The sequence below is a fragment of the Lissotriton helveticus genome, chromosome 11 (assembly GCF_964261635.1).
Source record: "Lissotriton helveticus chromosome 11, aLisHel1.1, whole genome shotgun sequence".
Taxonomy (NCBI): Eukaryota; Metazoa; Chordata; class Amphibia; order Caudata; family Salamandridae; genus Lissotriton; species Lissotriton helveticus.
This window is the reverse complement of record NC_136072.1, coordinates 162,329,090-162,342,007: the sequence shown is the minus strand read 5'-3', so window position 1 is coordinate 162,342,007 and position 12,918 is coordinate 162,329,090. Positions and strand designations below refer to the sequence as shown.

Genomic DNA, 12,918 nt, shown 5'->3' with positions numbered 1-12,918 from the left:
AGGAGATTATGGAGCATCAAGGGTTTTGGATGGCTATGGACAAATGAGGATAATGGGCAGCTGCTGAGCTATTTAATTTCCAGTAACTAATGGTGTGACTGCTAGAGTGCAAGTGACCGAGAAGTTCATATGTGGATGATAGAAACAAGAACAAGTTTGCTGGCTGGTGTTGGACCAGCAAGTTATGTCTCTTGGGAAAGCGCAAGTGCCATAAAAGTGGAAGAGATTAATGTGTGTGATGCTGAAAACCTTAGACTAGAACCATGGTGTGCTACTTCTGAGATCCTATCACTCCCCATAAAGGAAGGCAGCCTCATTGACAAACGTTGCATCATTTGAACTGAAAAACTCTCAATATGAGGTGTACTGAATGTGTAGAATTTCTTGATGCAACAGTTAGATATTCATGGTGTGGATATTGCACCTGTGAATTTTCTTACACCATACCTCTATTACAAGAGGAAGTAGCCGCTGATGCTTAAACGTTACACTGAGGGCTGTCTTGTCACCATGGACAGAGAAGTTTTAATCGATAATCAATGAGAAATGTTTCACAGAAGATTGAAGCATTTTCTAACACTTCACTTTTTCAAGCCATTCGCTCGCCTACAAAATTACCCCTAATCCCAGAAAAGGTCACAATTTGAAAAATAAGTACAGTGTAAACTAAAGCATAACTAATAATACATGAAAGTTCGTAGATGAGAAACAGGAATATGGTATGAGGGTTCATATGGTTTCTTTCCTGGTACAAAGATTTATTTTGGGTGGGAGAGCACATTTTTAAGACTCTGGGATTATTTAAAGTGGAAAGCAATGTTTGGATGCCAACATCGGCAGGACCGCACCTTCAGACAATGACGTATGTGGCACATCTGAAGAGTATCTGAAAAGGATTGCACATTAAAAAATGGGTGTAGAAGTTGAATGTATTTCAGAATTAAATCTCAAAATGAATGAACTGTGGGATCCAGCATTTAGGGGATATTAAGGTAATGTTTAACTTGACTAAAGTATACCTAAGAATTTTAACAAGTAGGTAATAGATTTTTTAGATGAACTTTCAATTTACATTGTGAAGGCACAGAAGTGTCACTAGAATACAGCACCAAACAGCGGTCAAACATTCTATATTTACTTTAGAAATGTACAGTGATGGAGTCCTGCTACTACGTAAATTTGGCATAAACTAATATGTTTGAAAAGTAACAATATTCCCTGATGTGGCTAAAAGAACACTGCATAGATAGAAGAACTGGAGAGATATTGCTATGTCTGTTTAAATATTATATCTTTATAAAGACATCTAAACTTTCAGCCTAACTCTCTGGGGTCAAGTTTATGTCAACGGTCATACATCCAGAAGATTTCCTCTACACAGGGGAACTCGGCAGGGTTGTCCCCTGTCTCCATTATTGTTGGCGCTCACCCTAGAGCCTCTGGCCCATTGGGTTAGAACTGATAACTCTATCCGAGGCCTTCGGTGGAATGATGATACAATTGACAAGATCTCACTATACGCAGACGATATTCTCGTCTAGATCTCCTCCCCCAAATCCTCTATTAATAGCCTACTGCACGTCATCACCAATTTTGGCAAGTACTCGGGCTTCTCCATCAATTGGTCCAAATCAGTGCTATATGGGCTACATGGCCCACCCCCTCCTCTCCCGAGGGGGTATTCGATTGATGTGGCCCAAGATGGATTCAAATACCTTGGCATTTTTGTTACTCCAGATCCCAAAGTCTTCTATGACCGTAACCTAAAGGGCCCGTTACAAAGACTCCATAATGACATATCGCATTGGAGATCGCTGCCTCTGTCTCTCCCAGGCAGAGCAGCCCTTTTTAAAATGCTCGCACTTCCTCGTTTTTTGTACGCCTTGCAGAATTGCCCCTTCCCCATTGCCAACTCCTACTTTAATGCACTGGAGGGAGACCTCCGCCTCCTTCTATGGGACGGCGGCTCTCCTCGCATAGCTCTTCTTTCACTTACGCAGGGGTGGTACGATGGTGGTATTGCCTCACCAAATATTCGACTTTATTATAGGGCATCTCAATTGATTGCCACCAACTCTTGGATATATGGTCCACCAACCAACCCTGCTTTCCACCATGAACGATATCAGACGGGTCGTGAGGGCTACCTAGGTGCCTTATATGGTAAGCCTTCCAGCACTCGCTATAAAGGCCCGATGTCACAAACACTAGCAATCTGGCACCAAGCGAACAAGCGCCTCGGCTGGTCCGACACTCACACATTAGCCACTCCGCTCTGGACCTCACATAACCTGGGCTCCCTCTGTCATTATCAGGGCTTTGATAAATGGGACATGATCGGCATCTCTACCCTGGGTGATATGATCCATAAGTGCAAACTGCTGACATTCATAGAGCTCCAGAAGAAATATGATCTAGCCCACTCTGAGGCCTTAAGCTACCTCCAAATCAAGCATGCCATACTCACTAATGTCCCTGATCTCTCTGCTCTCCCACAATTTTCACCTCTTGAAGATAGACTATTATCAGAACCCCTCCAGGCCAAGGCGATATCCTATACCTACCGTAAGCTCTGCAATAACATGCCTAACGCCTTCCAACTCCTGAGAGACAAATGGCAGGGCGACATTGGGGCCATGGAGGATGCTGAATGGCAGGCGGCATTGATGTCCCCGCGTGAGTCGGCTATCAATCACAGATTCAGACTTATACAATTGAAGAGATTACATAGAACGTACATGTCTGCTCCCCTCCTAGCCAAGATTGGTAGGCGCGCAACCGATCTCTGTCTCCGTAACTGTGGGCTTGTCTGCACTTTTTACTACACTATCTGGGGCTGCCCAGTGATCCAAGACCTATGGGAGCGAGCGACCCGTAAGATGTCTGAAGCACTGGGAAAGCCTGTCCCTCTATCTCCCAAAGCCGGACTCCTTAATGTGTGGGACCCCACAGATCTCACTGCGCTGGAACGACAATGGGCGGCTCTGGGCTTTCTCTTATTAAAGCGTGAAATAGCAATGCAATGGGGCTCGCCAAATAAACGGCACTTGATCAGATGGGTCGCTGCAATGGATACATGTATGTTGTCCGAAAAAACTGTGTACAAGGTCAGGGGGTGTCCTAGGACTTGGGATAAGAAATGGGGTCACTGGAATATCTATAGAGGAGAGCTTTGTAGTTCCCCTACAACTGATATGGCGCTGACCAAGATTGGTCCTCCCCACACTCGCACTAATAATGCACCGCTGTAATGTATGCCTTCTATGTCAATTGTTGTACTTAATGACTGCCAAATGATTGTTTACTCTGCTTTTGTTCAATAAAATATATCTTTTTTTTTAACTTTCAGCCTAACAATGCAAGATATTCTCTTCTCCAATGAGTGCCAGTTTTGATACAGCAGCCCCCCCCCCAAACAGGGAAGGTAAATCAATATCGGCGTTGTGCAAAAAAATGGAGTGCCGAAATGGAGGCCTGTTGTCCCTTGCAGGCTTCCATTACTCCAGTTGCAGCCCATAGGAAGGATTCACAGAAAGAATCCTGTTTGAGGATTAGTAACAGGGAAGGGTTTCTACAAGTGATTGCCAATTACTCTACTGTGCTTGATAATGCACCAGATACAAGGCAAAGATTTGGCTGGGCTGCATCTCAGATGCTGCAGTTAACATGACTGAATTGCAACTCCATCCTATAACACTGTCCTTTTTTTTGGGAAAGACAGTCTTACTGCTCATGTGACGGCTCTAGTATTTATATCGAGCCCACTAATCATGCATGCTGTCTGCTACAAGACATACTGTGGTTTTCCAAGAACACATAGGACCCATTGCTTACCACTAAGTAGCATTCCCATCACTCTCATTTGCCTGCTTTTTAGGTCTCGGCTGTCGAAAGCAGCATGCATGCGCTGCTCTCGGCATCCAAGAGCTTCTTGGACTCAATACAGATTCCGAAACTCTCGGAGGCGGAGTTGAAGCCCCGCCCATCTTTTTGATTGTCCAGTGTCATCTTCAATGCAAAACGCTGGCTTGTGATTGTAAAGGAGGCTTCTTTGTTGCCGCCTTGTCTCTTTTTGGCCACGCCCACCGGGATTTGATCTTTTACCGGCGGCGTGACACTCTCTTCCTTATTAGGTGGGATGCACTTTTTTGCCCACATTCGACTTGGGCAAAGGCAACCGCGTGTTTTGCGGCTGCCTTTGCGGTATCCCCACATTCGAAGCAAAGACAGCTGCGTGTTTATTTTCCCATCGCGCTTTCACTTTAAGTGAAAGCGCAATGATAAAATAAACACGTGGCTGCCTGCCCAACGCTTTTTTTTCCCCAGCCCTCTCATTGCAGACTGCAGCCAACGTAAAGCCAGCACAAAGACAAAACAGTTTGCCCAACATTAGCAGAGGGAAAAACACAGACCACGAGTCCGGCACTTTCTGAAAACCCCTCTGACACGAGAGCCTTTTCCCTGCTGCTAAAGCTTTTATCAATAACTAACTGCCGCTGAGCTTCACGTGAGGCTGCAACTGTTATCCAGTTATGTCTCATTATCCACCTCACAGGGTTTCCCATTTTGCCAGTATGGCAGCCATGGGACGTCATTTAAAGACAAAGGGGAAAGGTAAGGACCAGCGGTCCAGGCTCAATCTGAGAAAGGGAAGGAGCCCTTCATGCATGCCTGAAATCTAACTCCTTGCAGCATTAACCCAATATAAGAGTAAAAAAAGCAAGCCTGAGGGCTCCACGGTACATCTCTGATGATTTTAATTTCAAGAATTCCTATTCCATTTTGTATTAACTGAAAACGTGTATCTTGCTTTCCATCCAATACGTATTATGTAGAATTTTTAAGCAGAGTTCACATGGTTGTATGCTCCCCGTCAAATATTTAATTAATAGTGTTGACATATGTGCGTGAGGTTCTCCATAGCTAAAGTCCTTAGGACGAGCAGAGTCATGCTGCAAAAGTTTCAATTGAATTCTGATGAGGAGTTTCATACACCAAATTCAGAAATAATACAAAGGAACACAAGTGTTGCTTCACACCGTGAGTCGGAAAGCTTTGGATAGGATGTAGCGCTTAAAAGACAAGCATTGAAAGTGCAATAGGTCTCGCCTTTGATTAAGTTAAAGCCATTTGCTTTGCTAATGGTATTCTATAGCAAATCAAATGGCTTTAACTTAATGAAAGGCGAGACCTATTGCATTTTTAATGCTTGTCACTTGTGGCACAGCTAAATCAATCTTGTTTTTGAAACTCCCATCTCCGGACTGGCTGGCTTCTATGCGTCCACTGCTTGCAATCCCAGCACTACTTTCTTCTTTTTGGTTAAGCACTCCACAAGAGTGTATGCGTTGTCCAGCTGTCTCCATTGTGTACTTCTATTCCCTTCCAATAAGTGTGTTGCCCCTAAGCTTCATCCTGTCCTCTTCCAAGTGGTGCTTGCTCTTGTTTACTGCCCACTCCTTGTTGCTCTCTCGGTTGTTGCTTCACATCCCTACCACCACCACTGTGTTGCTTCTGTCACCCCACCCTCTGTTTCTTCACCCCCACCCATGGCTTCCTTCTCTGCCACCTGCTCCTTTTCCTCCCAACCCCCCCACCTAAAATGCTCCCTTCCCTGACCTTACACTTTTTTCCCTATTGGCTGAACTGGTATTGGCAAGTGAAATGATCAAGAATAGTGGGCATCTCATGTGAAGGTGCACAAACGTGTAGTGTGGACAATCAGAAAATAACGCAGCCTGCCAAGTGATGGCTTTTTTTTTTATTTAGCCATGCAGCATGGTTAAAAAACTATTGACAAAACCAATAGGTTTGAAAGGTGAAACCTATTGGCTTTGCCAATGCTCGTTTTTATCAGCTGGAAAACTGCACCATTGTGTCCTTGTAGTTTTTTTTTTCTCATTTAGAGTGTTTGAACTTGAGGTATGCTTGCTCACTTAATATAAATAGGGGTTGCATTTTTTAAAAAGATTTTGTTTTTTAATAAACCATCTCTGAAAATAGTATAATAGTACAGGCTGTTTAATAAAGGCTTTACACTAACCAATATCAAAGATTTGGTGAAAAGCTCCAATAAGAAAATAAAGTGATTCGGTCAGCACAAAAGAAAACGACAATGACAACTACTGTAATGAAAGCAGACTTACTGGTTGTCAAAAGATTCGAAATGTTTCAGTTATTTTTGCTAACTATACCATCTCGAAGTAATACATTTCCATAATGCTTACAATAGGAGAACTACCCAACACTGCATTGTTTACGTGTAAGAAACGTTGGTGCATGCACACGACTGTGCGTACCATACTATCAATCCAACCGCGCTTTGAAAATAAAATGCTTTCGGACCAAGCTCCAATCCACTATTGAAATACTATCACTCACCACACCCTTTTACAAACAAGAATTTCACCCCGCAGCACTCTTAGCAGTCAGCCTGCGGCGCAAACTGCAAATGTAACAAGGCCTTGTGATCTTGGGGAAAAAACACACACACAACCGCAACAAAAAGACCTGGCGCCATGAACACAAATGTATTGCTTTATTTCAACATTTAACTGTCTTCTCGTACAAATCGGAGCCTCACCTTGTGTTTTAAAAGGAAGTGTATCCAAAGCAAAATAATACATTATATTCACTTTAAAAAGGAATCTTGATATACCCATAACCGATTTTTAGAGCCAATTATGGGACTAAAGAAATATGTAAACATGTAGAACAATTACTGACACCAGGCTTTGGATAATGAATGAATAAATGAATCATAGTTGCAGAGAACACTGCTACCCCTGATCGGGGTGTCCTGGCGCTGAAGCGACATATAGGAAACATTTTACACTTCACAACTGTTGCAATAACCCAAGTTTAAGACATTTTCTAAAAGCAGAGAATGCAGTCATCAGTCTCAACTAATAAACACGCCACACACGTGTACCACAAAATAGTCGAGCCCATGTTGCCAATTTCAAAAATATGGGAGTAAAGACACTTTCAAAGTAAGTTCCTTGGGGTTTAGGATTGGTAGGTGTCTGCCCGCTGCTTCCACCTGGCACTACTCCACCAATAAAGAACTATGATGCTGAAACAAGGAGGTAATCCACTATAGATGATGGCTGATCTGAAGTAGGCCTTTAAGGCAAAACTGTATTTTTAGTGAACGCGACATACTTTTAAAACGAAAATCAGAATTTTAATAAAATATTCCTGGTTTCAAACGATAAAAATATTAATGTATTGCTCTAAGTTGTACTCCAACTAGAAAATGTGTTTTACTCTAAAACTAATTTTCCTCTTTTATTTCATAACAAGAGAAGCCACATACTCCCATCTCCCAATTTTATTTGGCACCCCTGAACACATGGTAGTCCGCTGCTTTGGACATACCCATTACACACATCGTCTATTTCTGGTCAAGGCTTTGGTTTGGTTCTTGCAGACCCCTGACCACATAAATCCAGAACTCATAGCTGGTTACCTCACATAAACGCTGTTTAGCACTCGCACCTCTCACGCATCTCCTTTCCACCCAAGGCTTTGGTTTGATTCAAATGGTCCCCTAAACGCATTAACCCAGAAGTCATAGTTGGCTGCATCACATGGCTACTTAGGACTCAACCCTTTCAGGTATCTTCTTTTTCTAGCGAAGGCTGATTTTGTTATTTAGCCCCCTGAACGCATTAACCCAGATCTCGTAGAGAACTACGTCCCTTAACACTGCTTAGGACTCACCCCTTTCATGTATGTTCTCTTTTTGGCCAAGGCTTGGGTTTATGTGGACCTCAACTGCATCAATGCAGTAGTCCTATCTGGTTACATCATGTAAAGCTGTTAAGGCTTGGAATGCATCCCTTTTTGGTATCTTTCTGACCTAGGGTTCAGGGTAGCTGATGCAGTGAATGTATTGAGTCTTCATTAAAGCAATGGTCCCAGGCATGATCTTCTGGAACTCTGGTGGCAGCCTTTGGGGGAAACAAATGAGTTGCTGGACTGTTCCTCGGGTGCATGCCACCCCCACTGCTCTGCACCATTACTCCAATCCAATTAGCCAGGACATATTTTAAATAAACAAGCTTGGCGTATGTAGAGGTTTACCTAAAAGGCAAAATTCATTACATCTTTGTTGTATGCCACAACCTTTAACTAAACCTGTTCCTCGATTGGCTTTTCTACTAAGACAGAACTTTAGGTGTAGCAGGTACTCATAAGAAATTATCTCCCTGAAGCAGTCAAAAACCTACAGGGTCCGAATCACTTCAGAATACCATCTAAAACAACATAGATTTTGGCAGACCGTTGACTGGACATTGTATGTGCATAGAAAGATCAGCTGACCTCCGACATTATTACCAGTCAGAATAACGATAGGGCATTATATGCATCTTAACTCAGTGTACGACCTAACAAGAGGGATATCCAATGACCTCACGTAGACACGTAGCTCTTTGACACTACTATGCTACCTTGCTGTTTACTGAATTTGCTGCAAAGGAGGTTTATTAAGAAATACGGATTTTATTTTTTTTAACCAATAACAAATGCAAAACATGGTATTTTCAAACTTTAAAATAACTGGCATACATTAAAAGATTTCAAACACACAAGTGATCACATTTGACCAGGCAAAAAGTCACAGCATCAAATATTGAATTAAAAAAAGGACAACTTACTTTACATTGTGGCCTTTTTTGATAGCTTTTCAAACTAAACTTCTCCTTCATTTCTTCCAGTACAAGCTTTAGTTCCTTCTCATCTGGCGAACCTATGTATTTGGGGCTCAGGTGGAGGTAACAATACCATTTAGCAGAGTCAAAGCCCCAGTGGCAGGTCCTCTTGTCTGGAGCTCTATGAGAATGCATGACAAACGTCTGCGTTGAAAACATCCCATAGCATTCCAAACACTGAATGCATGGTGCATCTGGCTGGGTGTAGAATTGTGGTGCAAATAAGCCTTGGCACTTGCCTAAACAATCATGTTCCACTTCAAAGGCACTGCCAGCTTCTCTCAGTTGAGCCAAGGCATTTTTCGCAGGTAGCAGACTCCCATTCTGGGGAAAAGTGTGTGGGCGTAAAAGAGCATTGCATAGCCTTTGAGCATCGGTCAGTGTAATTAAGCCACAAGATGGAGCATTAAAGGGAAGGATTCCCAGGACTTTTAGAATATGAAGCTGATCTGAAGAACACCTTGAGCAGTAGATATATAATTCATCACAGACAATGTTGATTTGCTGGAGCGAGTAGTCTCTGAGAACTGAATTCAACACTTGAGGAAGACACAATCTATTCTCGCCCCCCACCATGAAGCAAGAAATTGGCTCCCCCTCCAAAACGGTCTGAGTGAGCTCTGTGGAGCTGTCTGAAGCAACAAGCAAAGGACCAGGAAGAACCTGAGGTGATGGAAGAGGTAAGAAAACTGTAGGTGACATACACTCCTGGGAATAACGCGCAGAAAAGGCTGCAGGTCCACCCAAGGAGCTCTGGCTGCTTAAATGGAACTGTGCCAAAGTGTTCTTCAAACCAGGTTTTAAGTTTGATGTTGCAGATTCCGGAGCACTGCTTGGTTTTGCGCTTTCTTCAGTTTCTCCTGAAACAATTTCAGAGTCCTCCACAATTTCTTTCTTAATAACAGGCAATTTTACTCCAACTTGTATGCTGGTTTGGACATCCGTTTCACTCATCTTCCTTTTGACTGGGGGGCCATCATCGTCACTTACACTCAGCTTTTGGGAAGAGCCCCGGCTCAAGGTTTTACTGGTTTCCACACTCTCCATGACTTTGAACTGCAAAATGCTTTAGAAGCTTGAAAATAGTTACATTTTTGACGATATCTCCATATATATATATATATATAAGAATATGTTTAGTTTTCTCAGTTTTGTAACATTGTGTTCTTAGTTTAGTACTGTATAAAAATGTGTCTGTACACAGTCTATTTTCCTACCAACTGTGCACTTTTTTTCTGCAAGAAAATCTAATTTCAGAGCCAATGGAAAGTCTATTTGGGTGCTTATATTCCTATGTTATCACAAAACCAATGCTAAATGTGACACAGTCGTATCCTACAGTGAATCACTACCTACGAAAATATTGTTCTCATGAAATAGGTGTATCTGCAATGTTGATGGTGCATTCATCACTTTACTCTGCTTCCTTCAACACCAAATAAATTCTGTTCCATCAGTTTAATATGGAACCACATTTTAGGGACTCCAAACGCAATGTAAAAGGACTGAAAAAGATTTGCAAAATGTATGAATTTGGCTGTATATTCCAGGAAGCAGTAGAAAAAACTACAAATATCATTCAATGACTCAGCATTCACGTAGACAGATGTTATTCCTTTGACCTTTTCAACTTTTATTGTGTTGTCCAACATCCGCTCTGCAGCAAAAGATACACTCAGGCATCACCAAAACTTGTTACTTCACCAGGGAGGGTTTTTTAGTCAAGAACTGAACCTGAAAGCAAATATAAAGAAAGCATGAAATAAACATTAAAGTGCAATATAGTCAGTTTATACAACAACGCATCTGACTGGATGAGGCGATGTAATTTCTAATTGTTCAACCCCCTTGTCGACATACGCTAACAGACAATATGGTACATATGTAGCTCAAATCAATCCTGGCAGAAGACATTCCATGGTTCCATATGTTAGTATTGTCCAAATTACACAGATGTAGAAACACATGCTATAACTTTCAACTATTATTTTAGTTTTAGAAGGGCTCAGTTCAATATTTTAAATAAATAAAAGGAGCGTCCAAACGGAATTTTCCATTATTGAGCGCTACAATACCGAAACTCAATTGCTTTTGGGAAAAAGAAACACAGAAAATAATTTCTTTTAATGAAGCATTGTTACGGGACATCCACTAAATTGTCTCTGATTATTACAATTAGCTCTTCAATGGAAGGGCGTCACTAAAGTTAGGCCCAAGCAACGTTTTGTAAAGCGCTCGCCTATGAGAGGACGAGATGTAGCAATTTCGTTGAACTGAATATTGTTAAGCAGACTAAACAACTTAACTAAAGAAGACGAGTATTCATTCCACTCACATCATATTTGGCATGTATGTGTGTAAATAAGATTTGGGCATACGTGTCTATAAACGATATTACAGCTATCAGGTGGAACTATTACTCATTTAACACTGGCACTCGTACAGTAATGCAAGGCATTGAATATCATACAGACACACATAACGATCATGTGACGTTCACAAGTATATATACACACACACACACACACACACATATGCATGTTAGTAAATAATAACCATGGGGCCTCCAGTGAGAACTGCATTATCAGAAACATGTCATGTTTGGCACTGAAGACGAAGGCTCTACGGGTATCACAACACTTGACATCTCAATGCATCTGCCTCAAAATCAATCACGGTTAGTGAATCGTGTAGATATATTTGGAGTTAATACCGTATTTAATGTGACCAGGATTTAGATATATTTGGAGTAAATACCGTATTTAATGTGACATGGATTTAAATAATACGTTGATTCGCGAGGAGGCGCGCCTATGTTTCAGGAAACTTCAAAAACAGAAGGTGCCCCTAAATCCAAGCCAACGTTTTCAGAGCACAATTCTGCTTCCGCCGCCTACCTATCGCCTACGCTGTATCTGACAGAATGAATGCCTTCGATGAGTGCTCAGTGAACAAACATACCCCAAGAAGAGGAGGGGCAAAGCCCCGATTGCATACGACAGACCTAGACCCTAGAATTACACACATAAATACAACAATAAAACATGCGTGAGATGTATCGCTTGTATTAATTCAAGTGCAAAAATTGAGTTACTGCGCATCAGAATGGATCATGGTAGATCTGCAATTACAATTCTCCAAATCAAATGCACGGAATGGATTTCCCTTTCCCGTGCAGTGCGCTGCTCGGTTGTTATTGTGGCTGTGCTCTGCAGACGCCTGGCACGGCGAGCAGTCTGCGGTGCTGTGTGTGTGTCTGAGTGGAGAGCTCCCCCTCCCAGTCAGAGGTCTGTAAACATCCTCCCTCCAGGCTGAGCCGCAGCCAGCAGCAGCACCCCTCCCTCCGGTAATAAAAGGATCCAATTTACGCATAGAACGAAAAGGGCCGACGACCCACATGGTGCTGATACAGGGAGGCTGTCAGCCTCCAGCAGGGGTACCCATGCCCCCCTGCTCCCTGGGGGCGCGTGACCCGCAGCTGGGCAGCCACAGTCACCGCCCTCTACCCGCCACCCTTTTGTGCGCCGAGGGGGCAGCCGGGGGTCGCAGCCCTGCAGTGCCAGTGTGGAGGGGAGGTCAAGGGCTTGGGAGAGGGGAGGAACGAGCAGCCCCACCCCCTCCACACTGGGGACACGGGCAGCCTTGCCTGGAAAGGGGTCTAGACCTGGCATGGCGTCCTTCTACTCACCACGAACGGGACCCTCCGCCGCCATCGCCCCCTCTTCCTCCTCCACGGCCGCCACCTTCCTCCCTGCGCGCGCCCTCCTCCTCTTCTTCAGGCCTGCATCGCTCCGGCGACAGACACGGTGACCGCGCAGGGCTCTCTGACGTCACGCACCATGTCGGCGGCGGCGGCGGCGCCCTCCCCAGACGTCCCGCCCACTCACTACACGCAGACGCGTGACGTCGTTACGGGCACGCATAAAAGGGTGACGTCGCTAGATTTGTGGGTTTGTTCGAAGGTGACCAGACAGGCAGACGCCGGGGCTGTGCTGGAGGGCTCGTGTTTCTCTTTTTTTCCTGTCTGCGCACTTGGCGTTTGGGGAGTTTATGACCCGTCTGACGTGTCGGGGAAGCAGCCATCTCAAACTCTCTGATTTGTAGGTGGCTTCAAAGACGGTTCATGAGGAGAGATAGGTGGAGCCAGGCCAGTAAACGAAGCTCCTCGTCTTGCAAGAAATTAGTTCTTATTTCACATTAT

At 43.5% G+C, this 12,918-nt stretch overlaps 1 protein-coding gene across 1 annotated transcript in view; it reads right to left on the bottom strand.

Moving 5' to 3' along the window:
* SKIL (SKI like proto-oncogene) overlaps positions 1-12,622 on the bottom strand; it is a 237,947-nt gene extending 225,325 nt beyond the window's left edge. Inside the window, exons 1-2 of the mRNA XM_078666184.1 lie at positions 12,406-12,622; positions 8,664-10,451 (exon numbers count right to left, since the gene is read on the bottom strand). Coding sequence (XP_078522310.1) covers positions 8,664-9,764 — 1,101 coding nt within the window. The 5' untranslated portion in view covers positions 9,765-10,451; positions 12,406-12,622. The remainder of the gene's footprint in view (positions 1-8,663; positions 10,452-12,405) is intronic.
* Between the last annotated feature and the right edge of the window lie 296 nt (positions 12,623-12,918).